Source organism: Loxodonta africana, chromosome 3 (assembly GCF_030014295.1).
Source record: "Loxodonta africana isolate mLoxAfr1 chromosome 3, mLoxAfr1.hap2, whole genome shotgun sequence".
Classification (NCBI taxonomy): domain Eukaryota; kingdom Metazoa; phylum Chordata; class Mammalia; order Proboscidea; family Elephantidae; genus Loxodonta; species Loxodonta africana.
This window is the reverse complement of record NC_087344.1, coordinates 93,250,925-93,273,557: the sequence shown is the minus strand read 5'-3', so window position 1 is coordinate 93,273,557 and position 22,633 is coordinate 93,250,925. Positions and strand designations below refer to the sequence as shown.

General features: G+C 50.5%; 1 protein-coding gene across 1 annotated transcript; it reads right to left on the bottom strand.

The window, feature by feature from the left end:
• Positions 1 to 7,413: 7,413 nt before the first annotated feature.
• TMEM61 (transmembrane protein 61) lies at positions 7,414 to 22,369 on the bottom strand. Its single transcript, XM_064282022.1, has 3 exons — positions 21,404 to 22,369; positions 13,758 to 14,107; positions 7,414 to 7,792 (listed from the first exon to the last, which is right to left on the bottom strand). The coding sequence occupies exons 1-3, from the start codon at positions 21,416 to 21,418 to the stop codon at positions 7,552 to 7,554; spliced, it is 606 nt and encodes a 201-aa protein (XP_064138092.1). The 5' UTR covers positions 21,419 to 22,369; the 3' UTR covers positions 7,414 to 7,551.
• Between the last annotated feature and the right edge of the window lie 264 nt (positions 22,370 to 22,633).

Sequence of the window (22,633 nt, the reverse complement as noted above, 5' to 3'; positions counted from 1 at the left end):
AAGTGTGATCTTGGTCAAGTGACATGCCTGTGCCTCAATTTCCTCCTCTGTCCCTTTCTCATACCTTGTGCTCCATCTACGCCTGCCGGCAATGAGCTACCCCTAGAAAGCTCTAGTGAGTTAATGCCCCTGAGGGTGTAAATGACTGGTAGGGAGTTCCTTGCCTCCTAACCTAGGATTGTTGTGGTTAGCTGCTGTCGAGTCACCGCCCCCGTGACTCCTGGCAACCCAGTGGACGATGGGTCAAAATGCTGTCTCGTCCTGTGCCATCTCCATGATCAGACTTTTGTGATCCACAGGGCTTTCACTGACTGATTTATGCAAGTAGATCACCAGGCTTTTCTTCCTAGTCCATCTTAGTCAGCAAGCCCCTCTAAAACCTGTTCAGCATTGCAGCAACACGCAGGCCCCTGCTGACAGATGGGTTGTGGCCGCGCCTGAGGTGCATTGGTCAGAAATAGAACTGGGTCTCCTACATGGAAGTTGGAAATGCCACCACTGAACCACTGCCATGGGTGGAACTACTAATGGTGGAATTTCAGTCCCAGGGAAAGGCTGATGGGAACACGGGAACCATCAGGATTTCTAAAAGAAAACACCAACGTGTAGTTTTTTACAGGGCTAAATTGCTGATGCAGGATAAAAGGCTTTCCTTTGGCTCCTGACTTGCTGGGTTTGGGGATTTTTCTATGTTTGTGGTCATCACCTCTCCCTCCTCCCCAGCACAGCTGTGTTTGTTTCCTAAAGCCACACTGAAGCTCCACACTCTCGGCCTGGTGTTTTTTTCCCACAAAGATTTTTTTTTTCCTGAAGAGGTTTCTGCTTCACTCACACCCACCATCACCAGCCCTCAGGCCCATCTGGGTTGCACTTTGCAGTTTGCCAGGGCAGAGAGGGGCTGAGGGTCACTGGGTTCACGTCCACGTATGATTCCTGGTGAACTCGGGTAGGTGGCTCACACTCTGGACTAATAATGAGTTAACACCCCTGCAGGGTGCGAATGACAGGTAGCCATTCCCTTGTCTCCTAACCTAGGATTGTTGTTGTCATCTGTGGGATGGGGATGGTATTAGGCTCAGAGAAGAGAAGCGACGAGTGTGGGTTCACCTAACTGGTGCCCCTCCATGGAAAGGAGGCCGAAGTCCAAACGGATCGTGTCCTCCCCAAGCTAGACAGGCCCCGGAGGTTCCCGGATGGCCGGGGGGGGGGTGGGGGGGGAGGGGGGTGGGGGGGAGGGGGGCGGGGAACGGATCTCCGCCGTAGCAGTCCAGCCTAGGTCCTCTCGCGCCCCCTGGTGGCCATTGCAGGAAGAGAAGTCCGCGCACCCACTCTGCAAGACACACACATTGGGTCATGCCTCCACTGCGCGGCCCCGGGTTGTCATCCTCATTTCACAGGCAAGGCAACTGAGCCAGGGGAGTGTCAAGGACTGGGAAAGATCTACCCAAAGTGAGTTGGCGGCCAATAGGTAGTGGGACCCAGGCAACCCCAGCCCCAGTGTGGACGGATCTCGGTCCTTAGCCCTTCCCGAGAGGCTTTCATCCACTCTTCTCCTCCCCCACCTTTTCTTTCCTCCTCACGACCCAGCCTCCTTTGCCTCTTTCTTGCCTGAGTGGTTTCCCCTTTAAAAAATGGGAGTGACAACGAATGACGAATAAGAAGACTTCTACTGGGACAGTACCCACCAACAGTAGGTGCTCAATAAAATGGGTCGAATCTAACTCTTCCACAGAGTCGTGGTGAGGACTGAATGGGGAATGTGTGTGACGTTCGGTGTTCGGTGGCTCCTCTTCACCCCTTCCCTTACACCCCAACCCCCTCCCCACTCTCTCTGACTTACACTTTGTTCCCTGCAGAATGGCGAAGGGGTGGGAGAAGGGGGACGCGGTTGAGGAATCTGCCATCGTCCAGCAGAGGGAGCGCTACCCACTGTTTTCCTCAGGATCGTCCTAGTGAAACCATCCTCATAAGATAGCAGAGACAGGGAGGGGAAACACCACAGCCATTTGACAGATGCAGAAACTGAGGCTCATAGAAGGAAGGTGGGCAGCCCAAGGTCCCAAAACCTATAAATGGCAGAGCCAGGATCCAAACCACAAGCACCTACTATGTGGAGACACTCTGAGATGTGAGGCGCCCTGCTAAATAGGGGCCTCAGAGATTGAAGGCACTCGGTCCCGCCTCCTGGGACAATATGGCAAATGCTCCAAGATTCATATGAGGTCCAGCATGTGCACAAAGCAGAGACAGGGATGGACTGAAGGGACAGATTCACAGAAGGGATCCTTGAGAAGCAAACTGAAATTCTCCCGACAGGAGGAAAAGCAGCTCAGGCAAAGGGATCAGCATGTGCAAAGGCACAGAGGCAAGAAAGCACTGGCACAAGGCTGGAGATCAAACTCCAAATGATACGCACATGCTCACCCTGCATTGCACACTCCTCCGCTTTCTCCCCAGACCTGCTCCTCCCAAGTCAACAGGCACCATCTTCCAGTTAGTTATCCAGGCCACCGCCCTCACTTCCTCTCTCACAGCCACATCCTGTTGGCTCTACCTCCAAGCTACAAGTATCCAATCACTTCTAACCTCCATTACTGCTCACCAAGCTGGTCTGAGCCCCCATCACCTCTCTCCACCTAACTGGTCTCTCTGCTTCCACCCTTGCCCCTTCCCTGCCCAAATGCCAAGTCAGGTAATGTCACTCCCACTGCCTGGAACCCTGGAATGCTTCTCTGTCTTATCTGAGTGAAAAGCTAAAGGACTAAAAATGGCCTACCAGGCCCTAGCTGATTTTCCGGTGACCCCCATTACCCCTCTCAGCTTATCTCCCTGGCAGTCCATGATATATTCAATATTCTTTGCCAATACCATAATTCAAATGCATCAACTTTTCTTCTGTCTTCCTTATTCATTGTCCAGCTTTTGCATGCATCTGAGGCAACTGAAAAGGTCGGCAGTTTGAGTCCACCAGGTGCTCCTTGGAAACTGTATGGGGTAGTTTTACTCTGTCCTATAGAGTTGCTATGAGTCAGAATTGACTTGGTGGCAAGGGGTTTTGTTTTGTTTTTTTGGTTCAGGGTCAGGCGCATCTTAATCCTCCTCCCACCATGTTCCCCCTCACTCACAGCACTCCAGCTACCCTGACGGCTTGGACACCCAGGCACCCCAGGGCCTTTGTAACTGCTGTCCCTTCTGACTGAAATGCTCTTCCTCCAGATATCTGCCAGGGTCCCTCCCTTACCTCCTTTAAGTCCTTGCCTAGATGCCATCCTCTCAGGGAGGTCTTCCCTGAGAGTGCTACCTAAAATTGCAGAACCCTTTCCCCCAGGCATTTCCTGTCCCCCTTTCCTGATTTTCTTTCCTCCATATTACTCATGGCCATCTAACATACTATATACAATCATTTATTTACCTTGCCTCTTGTCTGTCTCCCCCAACTAGTACTCAAGCTCTCACAGTGAGGACTTTGTTTTGCTCACTGTTGTATCCCCAGGAGCTAGAACGGGGTAGGCTCTCAATACATATTTGTGAATGGCTCAAGCCCATTGCCAACTCATGGCGACCCCATGTGTTACAAAGTAGAACTGCTCCATAGAGTTTCTTTGCTTGTGATCTTTATAGGAGCAGAGCATCAGGCTTTTTGTCTGTGGTGCCACTGGCTGGGCTCAAATTGCTAAGCTTTATGTTAGTAGTTGAATGCAAACTGTTTGCGCTACCCAGGGACCTGTGTTTGTGAGCAGAGGGGTGGAGTATAAGACCCAGGGGAGAGTGAGGCCAGAGGGCAACGCCCAGGCAGGAATGCTCCTGGAGTCATGCTAAAACATCCAACATTTCCCAGAGGGCAATGGAAGCCCCCAAATGGGGTTACAGAAGAGGGCAACACAGGTCAGATCTTAATTTTGGAAAGATCCCCTGCTTCCAAGATCAGGTTGGTGGAGGCAAGAGGAGGTTCTGGGAATGAGGAGCAGTTGCCAGGCTCTAGCTGAAGCCTGCGCAGAGAAAGATCAAAGCAAGCAGTGGTTTCTAGGAGTACTTGGTTGCTAGGGAAGTGGCAGGGGAGATTTCGGGCTGGGGTGCATTGATCTGAGGTGCAGGGCCACGGGTGGAGAGCTCCAGGAAGCAGGGCCACCAGCAAACCCAGAGAGGTTAACAGAAGCCTGGGAGGGGCCTTGCAAAGTGTGGGCAGAAACCTGAGCTTGGAGGGTCCCTGACACCCGAGGTCAAGACGGCGGGCACCAGATGTGGGGTCTGAGTGGTGAGTGAAGAAACTGGACAGTTGGGAGCAGAAAGAAAGAGACCAGGAAACAAACCAGTGCTTCCTGGGGGCTGCTGAGGGGTGACCCTGCCCGGTGTTGTTCTCCGAACCCTCACCAGCCAGTAGGCTCTAGAACCTCCTGGTCATGAGCTCTCTTTGGTCAGGAGAGTCACTCCCTGGCCCTGACTGTGCCTCTTAGGTACCGGTGACTTTGAGCAAGTACCCTCCCTGGCCCAACTTTCCTCATCTGGAAACTAAAGGCACCAGACACAGTGATTCCTGAGGGCTTTCACTTAGGACCCAGATGAGCTGATGTAGACAGAAAAGCAAAAAAAAAAAAGTCTTTCCAGCCTTCCCAGTCCTGCCCCTTCCAGCTCAGGCCTCGTGAAAGTGGCACCTCCCAGTCACACCTGCTACATATTAACTTACCTGCCTCCTGGGAAATTCCTCACTTTGGGGGCAGGAGGGAAGGAGGGGCTTGCTTCCCAGTCTGGGACACCATTAACTCTTTAGGAATTGCACAAGGCCTGATGAAGGCCCTCTCCCAATGATGTAGATGGTAAACTGGGGAGCAGGGGGGAGAGGTGACTAGCCCAAGGTCACACAGCAAGGCAGGGACAGAGGCAAGATTGGAAACTACGCCTCCTGACTCCTAGACTGGCCTGGGTAATACTGAGAAGGAAAGGCAATGACAAGAGAAACAGAGAGGAAGGGAGGGAGGCATGTGAGGGGACCCAGGAGGAAGAGCTCCAGGATTCGGTGATGGAGGGCGGAGAGAGTCGAGAAAGTTACTAAGATCTGGCTTGTGTGGCTGAGTGAATGGCAGCAGCCATTTACTGAGGGAGGGACCAGTAATGATAATACCAACCAACTAACCAGTTGCCACTGAGTCGATTCTGACTCACGCCGAACCCATGTGTGTCAGAGTAGAACTGTGCTCTGTAAGGTTTTCAATGGCTGATTTATTAGGAGCATATCACTAGGCCTTTCTTCTGAGGTACCCTGGGTGAACTCGAACTGCCTGACATTTGTTGTTTCATTAGTTCAGTCAATAAATATCTACTGAGGGTCTTCCATGAGCCAGGCACCATGTCCAGGTTTTAGGGATACAACTATGAAGGAAGGAAACAAAAAATCCCAGCCCTAGTAGAGATTACATTCTGTTGGGGAGAAACAAACAATAAACAAATTTTTAAGAAAACGCACATAAAAAGGTAAAGTGTGGAACATGTTAAATGGTGATAAACATTATGAAAAAAAGTAATAAAGCTGGAAGGAGGCTCAGAGTGCAGGGGAATGCAGGTAGGATTTAGTTTTAAGCAGGGTGGCCAAGGGAGCCCTCGTGAAGAGGGTGACACTGGTCCAAAGGCGTGAGAGAGGTGAGGAGCGAGCCTGGGGAAGACCGTCCTGCAGACATGGGCAAGCGTGAAAACCCCAGTGGGAATGCCTGGATCAAGAGAGGAAGGAGGGGGTGAGAGGTGGGGAAGCTGTGGTGAGGAGGGAGGTGCAGAGACCTACGTAAGGGCTTTCATTATTCCAAGTGAATCGAAACCACACAGGGTTCTGTGCCCAGGAGGAAGGGACATGATCCGACCTGGGTGTGAACCGGCTCACTCTAGCCCCTGAGTTGAGGAGAGGCTGCAGGAGGCACTGTCAGAAGGAGACCAGATGAGTGGCTACCATGATGATCCAGGCCCTGGTATGGGGGCTGAGACCTGGTGGCAAGATGCAGTCGATTCTGAATGTATTTTGAAGGAAGCTTATTGGATGTGGGTGTGAGAGCAATACAGAAATCCAAAATGACTACAAGATTTTTGCCCCAAGCAACTGAAAGGATAGAGTTGACATTAATAGATGTGGAGAAGCAAGTTTGGTTTTGGAAGAGTAAAATCTGCCACTTGCCCCAAGAATGAAAGCCAGCGTCTTCAGCACGGGGCCCCTACTGCGAGCCCCTCCCTCAGGGTCCTTCAGTGTGTGTGTGTGTTGTAGGGGTGAGGGTAGCAGAGAGTTTATGAAGCTCACAGGGAGCAGCTCCAAGGAGAAGCCAGGAAAAGGGCCCAATTCTGCCACTGGGCAAACTTAGTTTTGAATTCAACATGTGACCTGGGTTTGGATCCCTGCTTGCTGTGTGACCCTGGGCAGGTTACTTACCCTCTCTGAGCTGGTTTTTCTCATCTGTGAAATGGGATGGGGTGGAGAGATAGCAATGCAGAGTGTGGCTGGATAGAAAACAGACCTTTCTGCCACATTGAGAAAATAAGGGAGGTACTCAGCTCCCTGTCAAAGAAATATAGGGACAGAGGTAAATGTGCACACAGTGAAGGGAGGTTACCTCTACTAATAAAACCTGACCATCACTGCTTATTTAATAGACACCTGGCTGGGCTAAGAGATCTGCATTTGTCATCTGACCCGTTAGCCCTAAGCCTGCCAAGTAAGAACTCAAATGTCAGCTGCTATCATCTCATTTAATCCTTTCATTTAATTGCCACTGCAATTCCCAATTCTCATTTTACAAAAGAGGAAACGGAGGCAGAGAGAGCTAAAGTTGTTCGTCCAAGGTCAGTAGACTGGTACGTGGCAGAGTCCATGCACAGGTGGTCTGAATTCAGAGTCCGTGTTCTCTCTGTTATAACCTCAGTGTGTGACCTTGGACTAGTCCTGTTTCCACCTCTGGGCCTCAATTTTCTCATCTGTGTTATAAAAGAGCCCTGGTGATGCAATGATTAAGCACTTGGCTACTAACGGAAAGGTCTGCAGTTCGAACCACCAGCCGCTCCCAGAGAGAAGGATGTGGCAGTCTCCTTCTGTAAAAATGACTGCCTTGGAAACCCTGTGGGGCAGTTCTACCCTGTCCTATAGGGTCACTGCGCATTGGAATCGACTTGAGGGCAACGAGTTTTTTTGTTTGTTTGTTTACCACAAAAATCTCCCAGCTGACAGCCAGCACTAAGTGCAGCCATGTGAGTGTGCCATCTTGGGTGTCAAGCTCTCTGATGACCACAGCCCACCAACATCACGTGGGACAGAAGAATGACACAGCTGGGCCCAGGCACCCACAGAATCATGAGGTATAATAAAACGGGAGTTATTTTAAGCCACTAAGTTCTGGGGTGGTTTGTTACATGGCAATAGAGAAATAAAACAACTATCCAGCAACAAACATTTATTGAGTGCTTGCTGTGTACTGGGCACCATACTACACCCTGGAAGAGGTGCCTGCATGTCTGTTGTCTGGTATCAGGGCCTACGAGGAGCCTTTAACTTCCTTCCCCTGCTGTCTGAACGAACAGGCCTCAGGGGGAGGATGCAGCCCCAGGTGTTGTCTGTCGAGAGATGGCATCCCCGGCAAGGACAATGCTCTCGTAGCTGGGTGGAGGCCAGGGAGGCTGCGTACCAGGTGGGGCATCCCCTGAGGCACTGCACTTCATGTCTTCCTCTGTGGCGTATGCAGGTGGTGTTGGGGGCTCCTCAGCTGTGGCCAGTGGGCAGTACACAGCCTCCTCGTAAGTGGGGACGGCAACCACCTTTGGTGTCCTATGGGGACAGAAGAGAAACTGTCAGCAGGGGCTAAGGCAAAAACCTACTGCATGCCAGGAGAGCAAGGAAGGCTGGGGATGGGGAAGACTTCATGCCCTGGTCCAAACCCTTGTGGATTCCTGGGTGCCCCATATATATAGTTGAGGCTTGGCATGAACTGGCCCCTCCCAATCTCTGCTCTCCTCACTCCACTCTCCCTGCCCCTGGTAGTAGTAACCTGTATATGTCCACCACACCTCTTCCTATCTCCTCAGTCTCTGCAGGAAAATACTTTCTGTGCTACTCCCCACTTCCTCACTGCTCAATCTCCACTTATTCTTCCTCTGGGAAGCTTTCCTGGCCTGTTTTACCCCCAGCAAAGCCCCACTCCCTGCTCTGGGCTCTGTCACCACACTGACCTTCCTGGTTGTCCCCGAGGGTAGAGACTGGCTCTGAGCAGCCAGGGCTGAGGGCAGGTGTTCAGGATTGTTTGTTGAAAGACTGAGTGATGGTCCATGGACAGAAAGACTCCCAGCCTATTGTAATATCCCTTATAAGACCCAGAGTTGTGGACACTCAGGGCATGATGGGAGACCTCCAGTCCTCCTGCCCATCTGGGTGCTTGAGGCCCTGATATGGTTATTCTGCCAAATGACTACTTCTGCTTGCATACCTCCAGAGATGGTGAGCTCACTATCTACCAAGTCAGCCACTTCTATCTCTGAACGGCTCAACTGTCCTATTATTCCCCTCACTGGGCCACACTGCAGAGACTTGAGCCAGAGACCAGATCCTCCGAGGTTCCTCTGACCAGGCTCTGCAGGCCAGACTTCAAGAACATTTCACCAGCATCCCAGCCACAGCCCAGGCTGATGGGAATGAGACCAGCCACCAACCTTCTCTGGGCCCTGCTGGGCCACCTCTGGAGAGCCAATGCCCCTTTCCTGCCAAGACCATCTGGTCTGCGAGTGTGACCAGTTCTAGGTCTGGGCTGCTACTGCATTGGGGTGATACTACCAGGTGGGGGGCTGATTAGGTGATCTCGAAGGTCCCTTCCCACACTGAGTCTCTCAAGGGCTGGTTATGAGTCTGGGCACAAGCTGGTTCAAGGCCAAGCTCTACCACATTCTTAATGGGAGAGCATGGGTTGGTAATTCCATTAACCTGGGCCTCAGTTTCCCCATCTGTAAAATGGGGACCGTAACAGTACCTACTTCACAGGATTTCATGAAACTTAAATGAAAAAAACGTAAGGAGGCACTTAGCTCATGCTGGGTAAATGGAAGCCATTTAACGAAACCTCAAAGGCCTCCACAAGGAAGGGGTGGGGAAGACAAAACTTATCAAAGGTCTCCTGCATGACAGGCTCTGCACATACTATGAGCCAGCTTGTTGATCCTTACAATACCCTGCGAAGAGAACCTCTCAGCCTCAGCTTCCAGGCAAGGAGCAGAGGCTCAGAGAGGCTGAGGCACTTCCAGGGTCGTCAGCCTGGAGCTGGTGAGGCAGCAGCTCAATGGACATCTGTGGTTCTGCTTGTCTAGGATGGGGGAGGGACCAGTGGCAGGAGACTGGCCAGAGGAGAGAAGAGGCCTTGGGTAAGTGGCAGGAGAGAGGCAGGGGACAGAACTTAGCTCCAGAGGCCAATGGAGGGGCCATGCTGTGGACCTGCTGCTGCCCCTCTGTGAACACCCATCACCCACTGGGGACTTGGCCCCTCTCTGAGCAATGTGCCTTCTCGGCTGAAGTCCCCCACAGCCCTCAGAGCAGCCCCGTCAGAAGGTGGGCTTACTGATTCCCATCACAGACCAGGGTCACAGAGCAGGTGGATGGGGACGCTGGCTTTGAACCCCAGACTGTGTACCAGTATGAGGCACCACCAGCCAGGCGCCAAATCTGGATCTCTGCCCAGCGCTCTTGCAAACTTCTCTCACAGATCCTCCATCTCTGGAAGACAGCCTTGGAAGCTGAGGAAGCCAATAAGGAACCTCACCCTCCTCATAGCTCCCAGCTTCCTTTGCAGGTGAGGCCTGGACAAAGAGTATTGCCCCAGGAGGCAGGCAAGATCGGTTCTATTGCTATGTGACCTGGGTTGTGTTCACACCCTCTCTGAACCACTGTCTCCTTATCTGGAAAATGGAGATTTTTACAGATTCAGGAGAGGAAAAAATGAAAAGGCTTTGAAAACACTCAGAAAAATGTGCAGAAGGAGAGCCCTATTTTCTCCTTCCCTGCTCACCTCCCAGACACACCCCTGTCCCTCCCCAGCTGCTCAAAGCAGAAAAGACAGGCTTTGGACATGCCTGGGGCCACCCCAGCAGGTGACAGCTGGCAGAGCAGGGGACAAGTGCCAGGCAAGCTCAGTCACAGCAGGAAGCTTGCTTAGCGGACAGAACTGGAGTGGCCCTCACCTCGTGTTCTGCCATTTCAGTTGCCAGTGGGCCCCCCCCTGCCCCAAGGCTCCCTGGTGATGGCCCAGAACACCAGATCCTTTGGGAACGCAGGGCCCCATCCAAGGCAGCTACGTCTCACACCTTCAGGGGGCTCTGTTCTTATGTACTCCCACGCAGCGCCCTGCAGTTGTATGGGCAGCAGTCCTGCCCCTGTGGTCTCCATGCACAGGACACTCCACCAAGGCCAGAGGCGGAGCCTGGTGGGGTCAGGAGAACTGGGCCTGGTACTCCACCCCCTTCATTTGAGTCAGGCAATCACAGCAGAGGAAGGGGATACTATTTAACCAGCGCTCAAGCTCTCCAATGTAATTTCACATTCATGACAACCCATTTACAGATGAGTAAAGGTCACACGTCGACTAAGTGGCAAAGCCCCAGCTTTGTCTGACTGCAAAGCTCAAGCTAAATCCACCTATCACAGCTCCCCACTAGCCACCTAATCTCTCCAGATTTGTTTTCTCATCTATAAAATGGGCCTAATCCTTACACTTACCTCCTAGGCAGATAAGGTTCAAATCAATTAGTGAACACGAGAGTGCATTATAAACTGTAAAGCACAGTAATAAAAGTGAAAACTAATGTGTACAAACTTTAGAGTATATATTCATCCTCATCCATCATCTCATTTGAGCTTACCAGCAATTCTAGGGGAAAGGTTCCGTCATTGCCAGCTGACAGATGAGGAATCAGACATGGCTCAGAGAGTCTAAGTAACTTGCTCGAGGTCACACAGCAGACTGAACCCCTTTTCTGAATTTGCCTGCGATTTTTCTGCTGTGAGGACTCACGTGCAAACACTCATTTAGGGACTACTTTTGAGATCCCGAGGGCTGCATTGCCAGGAACTTGAATGAGACCCAGCACATAGCAGGAGCTCAATAAATATTGATTAAATGCATGAAGGAATAGATAGGCGATAAATGGGGAAACTAAAGGAGCCCTGGTGGTGCAAATGGTTAAGCGCTCAGCTGCTAACCAAATGGTTAAGTGCTTGGCAATTGGAACCCACCCAGAAGCTCTTCAGGAGAAAGACCTGACGATCTGCTTCCATGAAGCTTACAGCCAAGAAACCCCAATGGGGCAGGTCTACTCTGTCGCACGGTGTCAGTATGTGTCGAAAACGACTTGATGGTACCTAACACAAACTAGGGAGACTGAGGCCTGCCACAGCCCTGAGTCCAGGAGGCCTTTGTCTCTGACTTGAATTTACCCACAGTCAGACACCCCCAGGGAGCAAGGTGCCTGAGGCCAGGAATGGCCCAGGTGCTGGGCTGGCCAGCTGCAGAGCTGGTCTGGGTCAGTTCCAGGGACAGGAAAGAGCACTGCTAGCAGACGCAGCCTCTCCAGCACCCAGCCACGGTTTCTGCATCTACAACTTGGGTCCCAGAGCCTGCTGAGCCAGAAGCACCCTGTGGCCTCCGGGGTGGATTTTCTCCCTGGCCCCTTCAGCCAGGACTGAGGGCCAAGGGGCCCCACCTGGCAGACGCAGCTACAGCCTGGACTCTGTTGGATCAACAAGGTTGTATGTACAGACAACATCCCCATCCTCACCCCACCACCGCTTCTGGGCTTCGTAAGAGCGTCTGGTGAAGGCGGGCACTCAGACCAGACTGGGCAGTGGGGGTGGGGGTGGGGGGAACAGGCCCTGACCCGAGTGTTCTGAGGTCTGGCCTGGTTCCAACTGACCTGTGTGACCACGTAGTTCACTTGGTCTTTCTGAGGCTCAGGCTTCTCACCAGAGGAGTGAGCGTTTGGCCAGATAGTCCCCAAGTCCCTGTCTTTCACTCCAATAGCCGATTCAGACCAAGACCTGACTACCAGACTAAGTGGCATCCATTGGATATCATATTGTCTCTGACCTCAAGGCCAGCAGGGTGAATAATCAGTTACATTCTTTAGTTCAGAATGCATTTTTTGCTCTAACAAAGGGAAGGAGGATGTCCGGGTCCCAGGCCAGCTCACGGAGACTTGGTTAGTGCCTCACACACCGTAGTCAGCACTTAAAGAGTGGGGGGGAGGGGGGGAGTGGGGAGCAAGTGTGGCGGCGGGCCAGCTCTGCCGCTTTCTAGCTGTGTGGGCCCCGCCTTCCTCTCCTGTAAGCCGTAGCAATAATCCTTACCTTGCAGGCAGACAGAGGGCTAGGGGTGATGTGTACAGGCCCTGGGATGCAGGCTTACTCGATATTTTGTTGAAAGAAGAAGCATAAGTGCTGCGTAATATATGCATTCACAACAGGGCAAAAAGTGGTGGTGGGGGCGATACTCTTTTCATGTATGAAACACAGGTACATACAGAACACAAACAGGTATACGATATATCTGTGGGATTAAAATTTCATGGGGAGGTGTTAAAAAAATGTTTAAGAAGGCTCCTTAAACCGAAAAGCCCATTGCAATCGAGTCAATTCCGACTCATGGAGACTCCACAAGTTAGAAATTAGAGCTGCTCCATATGGCTTCTTAAGTGTAATCTTTACAGAAGCAGATTGCCAGGACTTTCTTCCGTGGCACTGATGCCTGAGTTCAAACTGCTGACCTTTAGGTTAGTAGCGGAGTGCAATCTGTTTGCACCACCCAGGGAAAGAAGTCTCCTTGAGGGGAGGGGAGGTGATAATGAAAAAATGGTTGAGAAACACTCTTAATGCAAGATTTTGCCCCCCCCCCACTCCCACCCCAGTGTTTTTGCAAGTGCTCTTCCTCCCGCCTGGAATACCTCTCTCCACCTTGTCCACTTGGGAAAGTGACATTTACTGCAGGCCTACTGTCTGCCAAGCACCGGGCTAAGCCCTACACACACATCACCTCATTTAATTTCCCAAATGTCCCCTGAGGTAGGGAGTGGTGGAGGGTACAGACAGACTCTGGGGCCAGACTACCTGGCCTCAAGTCCTGGCTCTGACACTCTCTGGGTGTTTTTTGGCAAGTTACTTTCTTTGTCTTGGTGCCTCAGTGTCCTCGTCTCTAAATGGAGCTAATAACAGTACCTCCTTCCAAGGGATGCTGTATTAAGTGAGTTCATGTACGAAAAGACCTTAAATAGTGCCTGGCACGTGGTAAGTACTATACAGGTATTTGCTATTATTGTTATTATTATTCTTGTTCTATTTCAGATGAGGAAGCTAAGGCTTAGTGGGGTTGCACAGCCTATTTAAAGTCCTATAGCTTGTTGGTGATAGAATCAGGAGAGGACCCCAGTGGGCCTGACTCCTGTGCCTGGGCTATTAACCCTGTACTACTCTGCCCCATACTATACCGAGCTCAGCTGCAACCTCCTCCAGGAAGCCTTCCTGGATTTCTCCATACCTGACAGGACCATGTTCTACCCCCTCTCACAGCCCTAATTAACTACTCCAATTTGTCATGCCTCTGTCATGGGGCTTTGGACTCCTCCAGGACTGTGCTTATCAGTCTCTATGTCCCCAGGGCACTGGGCAAGGCCTGGCCCAGAGGAGGAACCCTGTGAGAGTCTGCTGAGCCAGTGCCTGATGGTGTGAGGAGACCCCACCTGCTGCCCCCACCCTGCCCACTGACCTGCAGCTCTCCTTCTCCAAGGTCTCCACAGTAAGGTAGTACAGGTCTCTGGAGAGGTGGTATGGGTTCCACTGGGGTGGCCCCCGGATGCTGCTCTTGATGGACCACAGCAGGCCAAGGAACAGCAGCAGGCCACCCGCACCACAGCAGAAGAAGCTGACCGACCTGAGCAGGGGGCTGGGGGCCTCAGGTGCAGGGTGCCCAGTGGGTGAGGCCAGCTGGCCTGGGTGGGCCCCTTCGTCCCCTTCACTCCACCAAGCGAAGCAGAGCGTCCCAGCCACCAGAACCATGGTGCCACTGACCATCATGCAATAGCGCAGGGTGGAGGCCATGCGGCCCCCGTCACACATCTGGGCAGAGAGGAGAGAGAAGAGGACATGGGCCACGTGAAAGGCCTGCTAGGTACTGAAGACCTGGGTTTTAGACCTTCTTTGCCTGAGGTCGCTCTGCAAACTTAGGTCACTCGGCCCCTCTGTGCCTCAGTTTCCTCATCTATGAAATGAAGATGATACCCCCAAGTTCACTGGGCTGTTACCTCAGGCAAAGAAAAAAGTGCACAGAAAAATAAACTGGAAAGAAACCTTGAAGAGTCTTGTGCCTTGCCTTAGGTCACACAGACAGTAAAGGACTGAAACCCAGGTCCGTGTTGTTCCCAGAGTCAACCTCTAAGCCATTGTACATGTTGTTCCCTCTGCCTGGTAACTTCACATTATCTCTCCTTAAGGCTCAGCTCAGCCTTTCCCAGAGAAGCCTTTCCTGGTAACACTTCAAACACCCAAGTCCCCTGGGCCTTCCCTGACCAGTACTTACCTCTGTGTTTAACTTCTCCTTTACTTGTCCCCCCAGGGCTCTCTGAGCTCCCCGAGGACAGGGTCCACACTGGCCCTGTTCACTGCTGTATCCACCAGTGCCTACTGTGTAGTAGCTGCTCAGTAAACACTCGTTGAATAAATCCTTGCAAGTGAAGAAGGTGTTGCTGGATGTTACGGATTCAACTGTGTTCCCCCCAAATTTGTATTGGAATCCTAACTCATACCTGTGGATATAATTCCATTTGGGAATAGAATTTTCTTGATAGGTCATATCAGTGTAGGGTGTGTCTTAAACCAATCACTTGAGATATAAAAAGCTTAGGCACAGAAGCAAGGAGGCACAGATGCCATCTCACACGAAGATCACCAAGGAACCGAGGGACAGAAGCTGAAAAGAGACAAGGACCTTCCCCCTCAGAGACGACAGAAAGAGAAAGCCTTTCGCTAGAGCCAGGGCCCTGAATTCGGACTTCTAGCCTCCTTAACTCTGAGAAAATAAATTTCTGTTTGTTAAAGCCATTCACTCACTTGTTGTATTTCTGTTGTAGCAGACTCAAACCCATTGTGAGGCAACTGAAAATACATACCATGGTATCTTCCCAGACAGCGCTGGAGAAAAATATAGTACAAAATTCTAAACTCAAAAAAAAAAAAAAAGACCAGACTTGCTGGTCTTACAGAGACTGGAGAAACCCCAAGAGTATGGCCCCCGGACACTCTTTTAGCTCAGTAATGAAGTCACTCCTGAGGTTCACCCTTCAGCCAAAGATTAGACAGGCCCATAAAACAAAATGAGACTAAAGGGGCACACTAGTCCAGGGGAAAGTACAAGAAGGCAGGAGGGGACAGGAAAGCTGGTAATGGGGAAACTAAGGTCAAGAAGGGGAAAGTGTTGACATGTTGGGGGGTTGGCAGCCAATGTCATAAAAGAATATGTGTATTAATTGTTTAATGAGAAGCTAGTTTGCTCTGTAAACCTTCATTTAAGGTATAATTTAAAAAAAGAATAAAACTTACATGAAACTTAGAAATACAAGAAAAAATATCTTGGAGAATATTCAAGGTAACCAGTTATTTTAGCTAACTAGGGAGTATGTTGTTGAGTCAAGCTATTCATAATTTTCTCTTGAAGCTAAAGGTAAAAGTCTGTTCCTTCAAAATAATTGTGATATTTCTGTCGTTGTTGTTAGGTGCTGTCCAGTCAGTTCCGACTCATAGCGACCCTATGCACAACAGAATGAAACGCTGCCCAGTCCCTCTGCCATCCTTATGATCGTTGTTATGCTTAAGCTCGTTGTTGCAGCCACTGTGTCAATCCACCTCGTTGAGGGCCTTCCTCTTTTCTGCGGACGCTGTACTCTGCCAAGCATGATGTCCTTCTCCAGGGACTGATCCCTCCTGTCAACATGTGCAAGGTATGTAAGACGCAGTTTCACCATCCTTGCCTCTAAGGAGCATTATGGCTGCACTTCTTCTAAGACAGATTTGTTCGTTCTTTCGGCAGTCCACGGTATATTCAATATTCTTCGCCAACACCACAATTCAAAAGCGCCAACTCTTCTTCGGTCTTCCTTATTCATTGTCCAGCTTTCATATGCATATAATGTGATTGAAAATACCATGGCTTGGGTCAGGCGCACCTTAGTCTTCAGGGTGACATCTTTGCCCTTCAACACTTCGAAAAGGTTCTTTGCAGCAGATTTGCCCAATGCAATGCCTCTTTTGATTTCTTGACTGCTGCTTCCATGGCTGTTGATTGTGGATCCAAGTAAAATGAAATCCTTGACAACTTCAATCTTTTCTCCATTTATCATGATGTTGCTCATTGGTCCAGTTGGGAGGACTTTTGTTTTCTTTATGTTGAGGTGCAGTCCATACTGAAGGCTGTGGTCTTTGATCTTCATTAGTAAATGCTTCAAGTCCTCTTCACTTTCAGCAAGCAAGGTTGTGTCATCTGCATAACGCAGGTTGTTAATGAGTCTTCCTCCAATCCTGATGCCCCGTTCTTCTTCGTATAGTCCAGCTTCTCGTATTATTTGTTCAGCATACAGATTAAATAGGTATGGTGAAAGAACACAAGCCTGATGCACACCTTTCCTGACTTTAAACCAATCAGTATCCCTTTGTTCTGTCTGAACAAATGCCTCTTGATCTGTGTAAAGGTTCCTCATGAGCACAATTAAGTGTTCTGGAATTCCCATTCTTTGCAGTGTTATCCATAGTTTGTTATGATCCACACAGTCAAATGCCTTTGCATAATCAATAAAACACAGGTAAACATCCTTCTGGTATTCTCTGCTTTCAGCCAGGATCCATCTGACATCAGCAATAATATCCCTGCTTCCACGTCCTCTTCTGAATCCAGCCTGAATTTCTGGCAGTTCCCTGTCGATATACTGCTGCAGCCGTTTTTGAATGATCTTCAGCAAAACTTTGCTTACGTGGGATATTAATGATATTGTTCTATAATTTCCACATTCGGTTGGATCAGCTTTCTTGGGGATAGGCATAAATATGGATCTCTTCTAGTCAGTTGGCCAGGAAGCTGTCTTCCATATTTCTTGGCATAGACGAGTGAGCACCTCCAGCGCTGCATCTGTTTGTTGAAACATCTCAATTGATATTCCACCAATTCCTGGAGCCTTGTTTTTCGCCAGTGCCTTCAGAGCAGCTTGGACTTCTTCCTTGAGTACCATTGGTTCCTGATCATATGCCACCTCTTAAAATGGTTGAATATCGACTAATTCTTTTTGGTATAATGACTCTGTGTATTCCTTTCATCTTCTTTTGATGCTTCCTGTGTTGTTTAATATTTTCCCCATGGAATCCTTCACTATTGCAACTCGAGGCTTGAATTTTTTCTTCAGTTCTTTCAGCTTGAGAAACGCCGAGCGTGTTCTTCCCTTTTGGTTTTCCTTCTCTAGCTCTTTGCACATGTCATTGTAATACTTTGTCTTCTCGAGAAGCCCTTTCAAGTCTTCTGTTCAGTTCTTTTACTTCATCAATTCTTCCTTTTGCTTTAGCTGCACGAGGTTCAAGAGCAAGTTTCAGAGTCTCCTCTGACATTCATCTTGGTCTTTTCTTTCTTTCCTGTCTTTTCAGTGACCTCTTGCTTTCTTCATGGATGATGTCCTTGATGTCATTCCACAATTCGTCTGGTCTTCGGTCACTAGTGTTCGGTACATCAAATCTGTTCTTCAGATCGTCTCTAAATTCAGGTGGAATATTCTCAAGGTCATATTTTGGCTCTCGTGGACTTGCTCTGATTTTCTTCAGTTTCAGCTTGAACTTGCATATGAGCAATTGATGGTCTGTTCCACAGTCGGCCCCTGGCCTTCTTCTGACTGATGATATTGAGCTTTTCCATCGTCTCTTTCCACAGATGTAGTCAATTTGATTTCTGTGTGTTCCATCTGGCGAGGTCCATGTGTACAGTCGTCGTTTATGTTGGTGAAAGAAGGTATTTGTAATGAAGAAGTCATTGGCCTTGCAAAATTCTATCATTCGATCTCTGGCATTGTTTCTATCACCAAGGCCATATTTTCCAACTACTGATCCTTCTTCTTTGTTTCCAACTTTTGCATTCCAATCACCAGTAATTATCAATGCATCTTGATTGCATGTTTGATCAATTTCAGACTGCAGCAGCTGATAAAAAATCTTTTATTTCTTCATCTTTGGCCCTAGTGGTTGGTGTGTAAATTTGAATAATAGTCGTATTAACTGGTCTTCCTTGTGGGCGTATGGATATTATCCTATCACTGGCAGCGTTGTACTTCAGGATAGATCTTGAAACGTTCTCTTTGACGGTGAATGCAACACCATTCCTCTTTGAGTTGTCATTCCCAGCATAGTAGACTATATGATTGTCCGATTCAAAATGGCCAATACCAGTCCATTTCAGCTCACTAATGCCTAGGATATCAATGTTTACGTGTTCCATTTCATTTTTGACAATTTCCAACTTTCCTAGACTCATACTTCGTACATTCCAGGTTCCAATTATTAATGGGTGTTCGCAGCTGTTTCTTATTTTGAGTCGTGCCACATCAGCAAATGAAGGTCCCGGAAGCTTTACTCCATCCATGTCATTAAGGTTGACTCTACTTTGAGGAGGCAGCTCTTCCCCAGTCATCTTTTCAGTGCCTTCCAACCTGGGGGGCTCATCTTCCAGCACTATATCAGACAATGTTCTGCTGCTATTCATAAGGTTTCATAAGGTTTTCACTGGCTAATGCTTTTCAGAGATCCTGGGTCCGAAGGACATGCTCCACTTCCGGGTCTTCTTTCTCGATGGTGCTAAGTGCCCTCTCTCTGTTCGCTTCTCTCTCCTTTTGTCTCTTGTAAGATAAAAGGTGATGCAGGCCATAACCTAGGGAAAATCCCCCTACATCAGATCAGGGCTATGAGTAAGGGTGTTGCATCCTACTCGAATCCCCTTACACTGATTGGCTGATCACATCAGATTACATCATGGGAGATGATTACATCATTAAATAACTGCCAAACCACTGAGAATCATAGCCTAGCCAAGTTGACACATATTTCAGGGGTACAGAATTCAATTCAAGACACATAGCTTGGTCAGACATACCTTAGTCATAAAAATGACATCTTTGCTTTTTAACACTGTAAGTATATATATTTGTAAATATATATATTGTAATTATATATACAGGCAGTACTCACTCAATTTGTGGGCCCTCCTTCCTGGCTCAACTCCTCCTGGCCCTCAGACAAGGCCCTGCAATTGCCCTTAGCATGTTCTCCTGCTGGGTGGTCTCCCTCCCTCCCATGAGGATCCCCCGTGGGGCAGGCAGGGCACTTGTTAAGCTGTTGCTGGCTGTAGGGAAGGGGAGGGGATTAACATCCACCGCATGAAGGAGAGCCTGTAGCCTGTTTTGCTGTTATGCACTGGTTTTCTTTATTACTTTAGACCTGGGCTCTGACTGGTTATCATCAGGCATCCTGGGTAAGATCCCCCTGACCCATTTCAGAGAGGTGGTTCTTGGGCAGTTGACTCACACCCCTCCTCCTGTGTGCCTCCTGACCCTGGAGCCTGATGGATGAGAAAAAGGGCTCGCTGCCCTCGAGGGCATAACTCTTCAATCCCGGAGAAATCTCGTAGCCAATCCTGACACTCAGGGCCTGCCAGGCTGGCCCCTCCTGTGCCACTCCCTTCCCCCTGCTCCCTCACCACCCCCGACACACACCCCAACTCTCACCACCTGGGGGACTCTATACCTGCTGCTCGCCTTGCCTGGGGACCCCTCTGCTCCCACCCATGGTCCTCTTCCTACACCGTATTCAAACCCCAGCCCAAACACCTGCTCTCCCAGAAGTCTTTTCTGCTGCTTCCCCTCCCCACCCCCAGCTCCAGCCAAAAAACAAAACCCAAACCCATTGCTGGAGAGTTAATTCTGAGTCATAGAGACCCTATATCAAACCTATTGCCAGACGAGTCGATTCTGACTCAGAGATACCCTATAGGACAGAGTAGAATCACCCCATAGGGTTTCCAAGGAGTGGCTGGTGGAATCGAACTGCTGACCTTTTGTTTAGCAGCTGAGCTTTTAAACACTGCGCCACCAGGGCTCCACCCAACTCCAGCCAGAGGAGGCCTTTTCCTGCATCAGATTTATCACTGCCTGGGCCTTTGGCCCTGACCGTGGCCATTCTTTCTGTTAGCTCTGTGACCTTGTGCAGTGTGCTCAACATTTCTGAGCTCAAATTCCTGCTTCCCAGGGAGAAACAAGTGGTGAAGAGCTGGGCAGAGGATGGACCTGGGTCAGCCACTGGGCAAGTTATCCAGCCTCTCCATGCCTCAGTTCCCTGGTCTGTAAAATGGGCAACAAAACCAAAAAAAAAAAAAACCAAACGAGTTGCCCTCAAGTAGATTCCGACTTATAGCGACCCTATAGGACAGAGTAGAACTGCCCCATAGAGTTTCCAAGAACGGCAAGTGGATTTGAACTGCCGACCTTTTGGTTTAGCAGCCGAGCTCTTAATCACTGTGCCACCACGGCTCCCAAAACCATATTGCCCACAAGAATGAAAACGTATGAAAGCTATGTATTCTCTTGTTACTATGATTTTTATCGCCACAGCAACACTTAAGAACCCACCCCCTCCCCATCCCTCACCCCTCTTTGCCCTTCCTGCCCACCAGTAGCAGGGCTAGACTAAATCTGTTTTCTGCCCCAAGCAAGTAGGCAAGGAGCCCTGATGACTGGTTAAGCCCTAGACTGCTAACCAAAGGTCAGCAGTTCAAACCCACCAGCCCCTGCCTGGGAGAAAAATATGGCAGTCTGCTTCCCTAAAGATTTACAGCCTTGAAAATCGTATGGGGCAGTTCTACTCCGTCCTGTGGGGTTTGACTATGAGTCCCAATCGACTCGATGGCAGCGAGTTATGGGGGCAAGTGGGGAGCGCCTTCAGCTAAAGTCTGCTGGAAGAAAGCCTTTGCCTTTTAGGAAAGCTAACAGAGCCAGGAGGAGAAAGACCTATCAGCGCTCCCAGACCTGCACAGACATGGTTAGGGGAACCGCGGCGCTGTTGCTCCCTACTTTAAAGGGTGTCGGTTTTTAACAATGAACTAATTTTTTAAACTGAACTAGAAGTCTAAACCACCCCATCTAAGCGAGGAAACTGAGGCCCGGAGCGCCATGGCCGAAAGCCACCCAGGGAGTTAGAAGACACCGAGGACATCCCGAGTCCAGACTCTGCCCACCAAGCAACGGTGGTCAGTGTTAAGGGAAGGGCACTCACGAGGGGCCGGCGTTAGGAAGAGTGGAGGCGCTCCCGAAGGACAGAGAGCCGGCAGCGTAGACCCACCTCCGGTGCAGCCATCGCGCGGCAGGCGCTCAGGCGTCGTCCATCCTCGGGGAGCTCAGCGGCAGTAAAGGCATGGTGGCCGTCAAACGCGAGGACGGCACGAACCTCGGGGCGGCGGTGCCCGGGCAGCAGGGAGAGCTCGGCGTGAGGGGCAGGCTCTGGCGGGCATCCACTAGCCCTGCTCTCCACGCCCCGCCAAAGCGCTCTGAGCGCCGGCTTCCAGGGATCTCGCCTGCCCGGGACCCACCAGCCGCTTTTGTCCGATCTCCTACCCGGTGCGGAGGGGCGCGGATCCCAACTTCACCCCACGAGCTCCGCAACCCACCGCGGGCGCTAACGCGGGGTGCTTGCCGAGGAGGGCGGGAGCCCGGGGCTCGCTCTCGGCTCCCGGGGTGACACCACCCCCGGGCTTGGCCAACTGCAGCTGGTTTCCCGGACTCGGGCTCGGGGGGCGCGGTGCGCCCCACCTCTCCTCGGATCCCCGTCCTTGCGGGCCGCTGGATCCCGCGAAGACGCCCAGTTGACCCCGCTCCGGGTGGCTCCAGGTGCTGCGCCACCGCCCAGCCGCCCGCCCGTCCTTAAAGCGACAGTGCTCCAGGGACGGGCGGAGGTTTGGATTTTCCAGCGCCAGAGCTGATGTTAACCGGAACTTGCCTGGAACTGTTCAGGAACCGTCTGCCCTCGGAGGCCGTCCAGCCTCACAACCCCACTGGGACAGGCCTGAGAAGACAAATTCCCCTGAGAGCCATCAATGCTCAGCTGGAAAGAGCCCTAGAAGTCCTGAGCTCAATCCTCCTCACTCCCATTTGACAGAAAGGGAAACCCCAAAGAGTGGAAGTCACTTGCCTAGTAAGAGTTTACAGCATAACTAGATTTTTCTTCCCACGGTTTTCGATCTGAGTGTCAGCACCCCCCCTCCCCCCTCGGCAGTCCACGACCTCACATCCTGGCTAGGAAACCATTCGCAGTCATAATGGCCAGCATCTAAGTGCTTCCCCTAGGCCCTGCCGAGTTCACTACCCGACCAGCTGATGAGAGGTCCCTGGGGCTTGGGAGCAGCAGCCTTCCACTGCTTTGTGGCCTAACTTCTCCTAACCTTTGCTTCCTCCTCTGTCAAAAGAAGGCCGGTAACCGCTAACTCACAGGTCTTCAAGGATTTAATGAGATAACCAATGCAGGTTTTAACAAAAAACCAAGCCCACTGCCGTGAAGTCCTTTCCTAGTCATAGT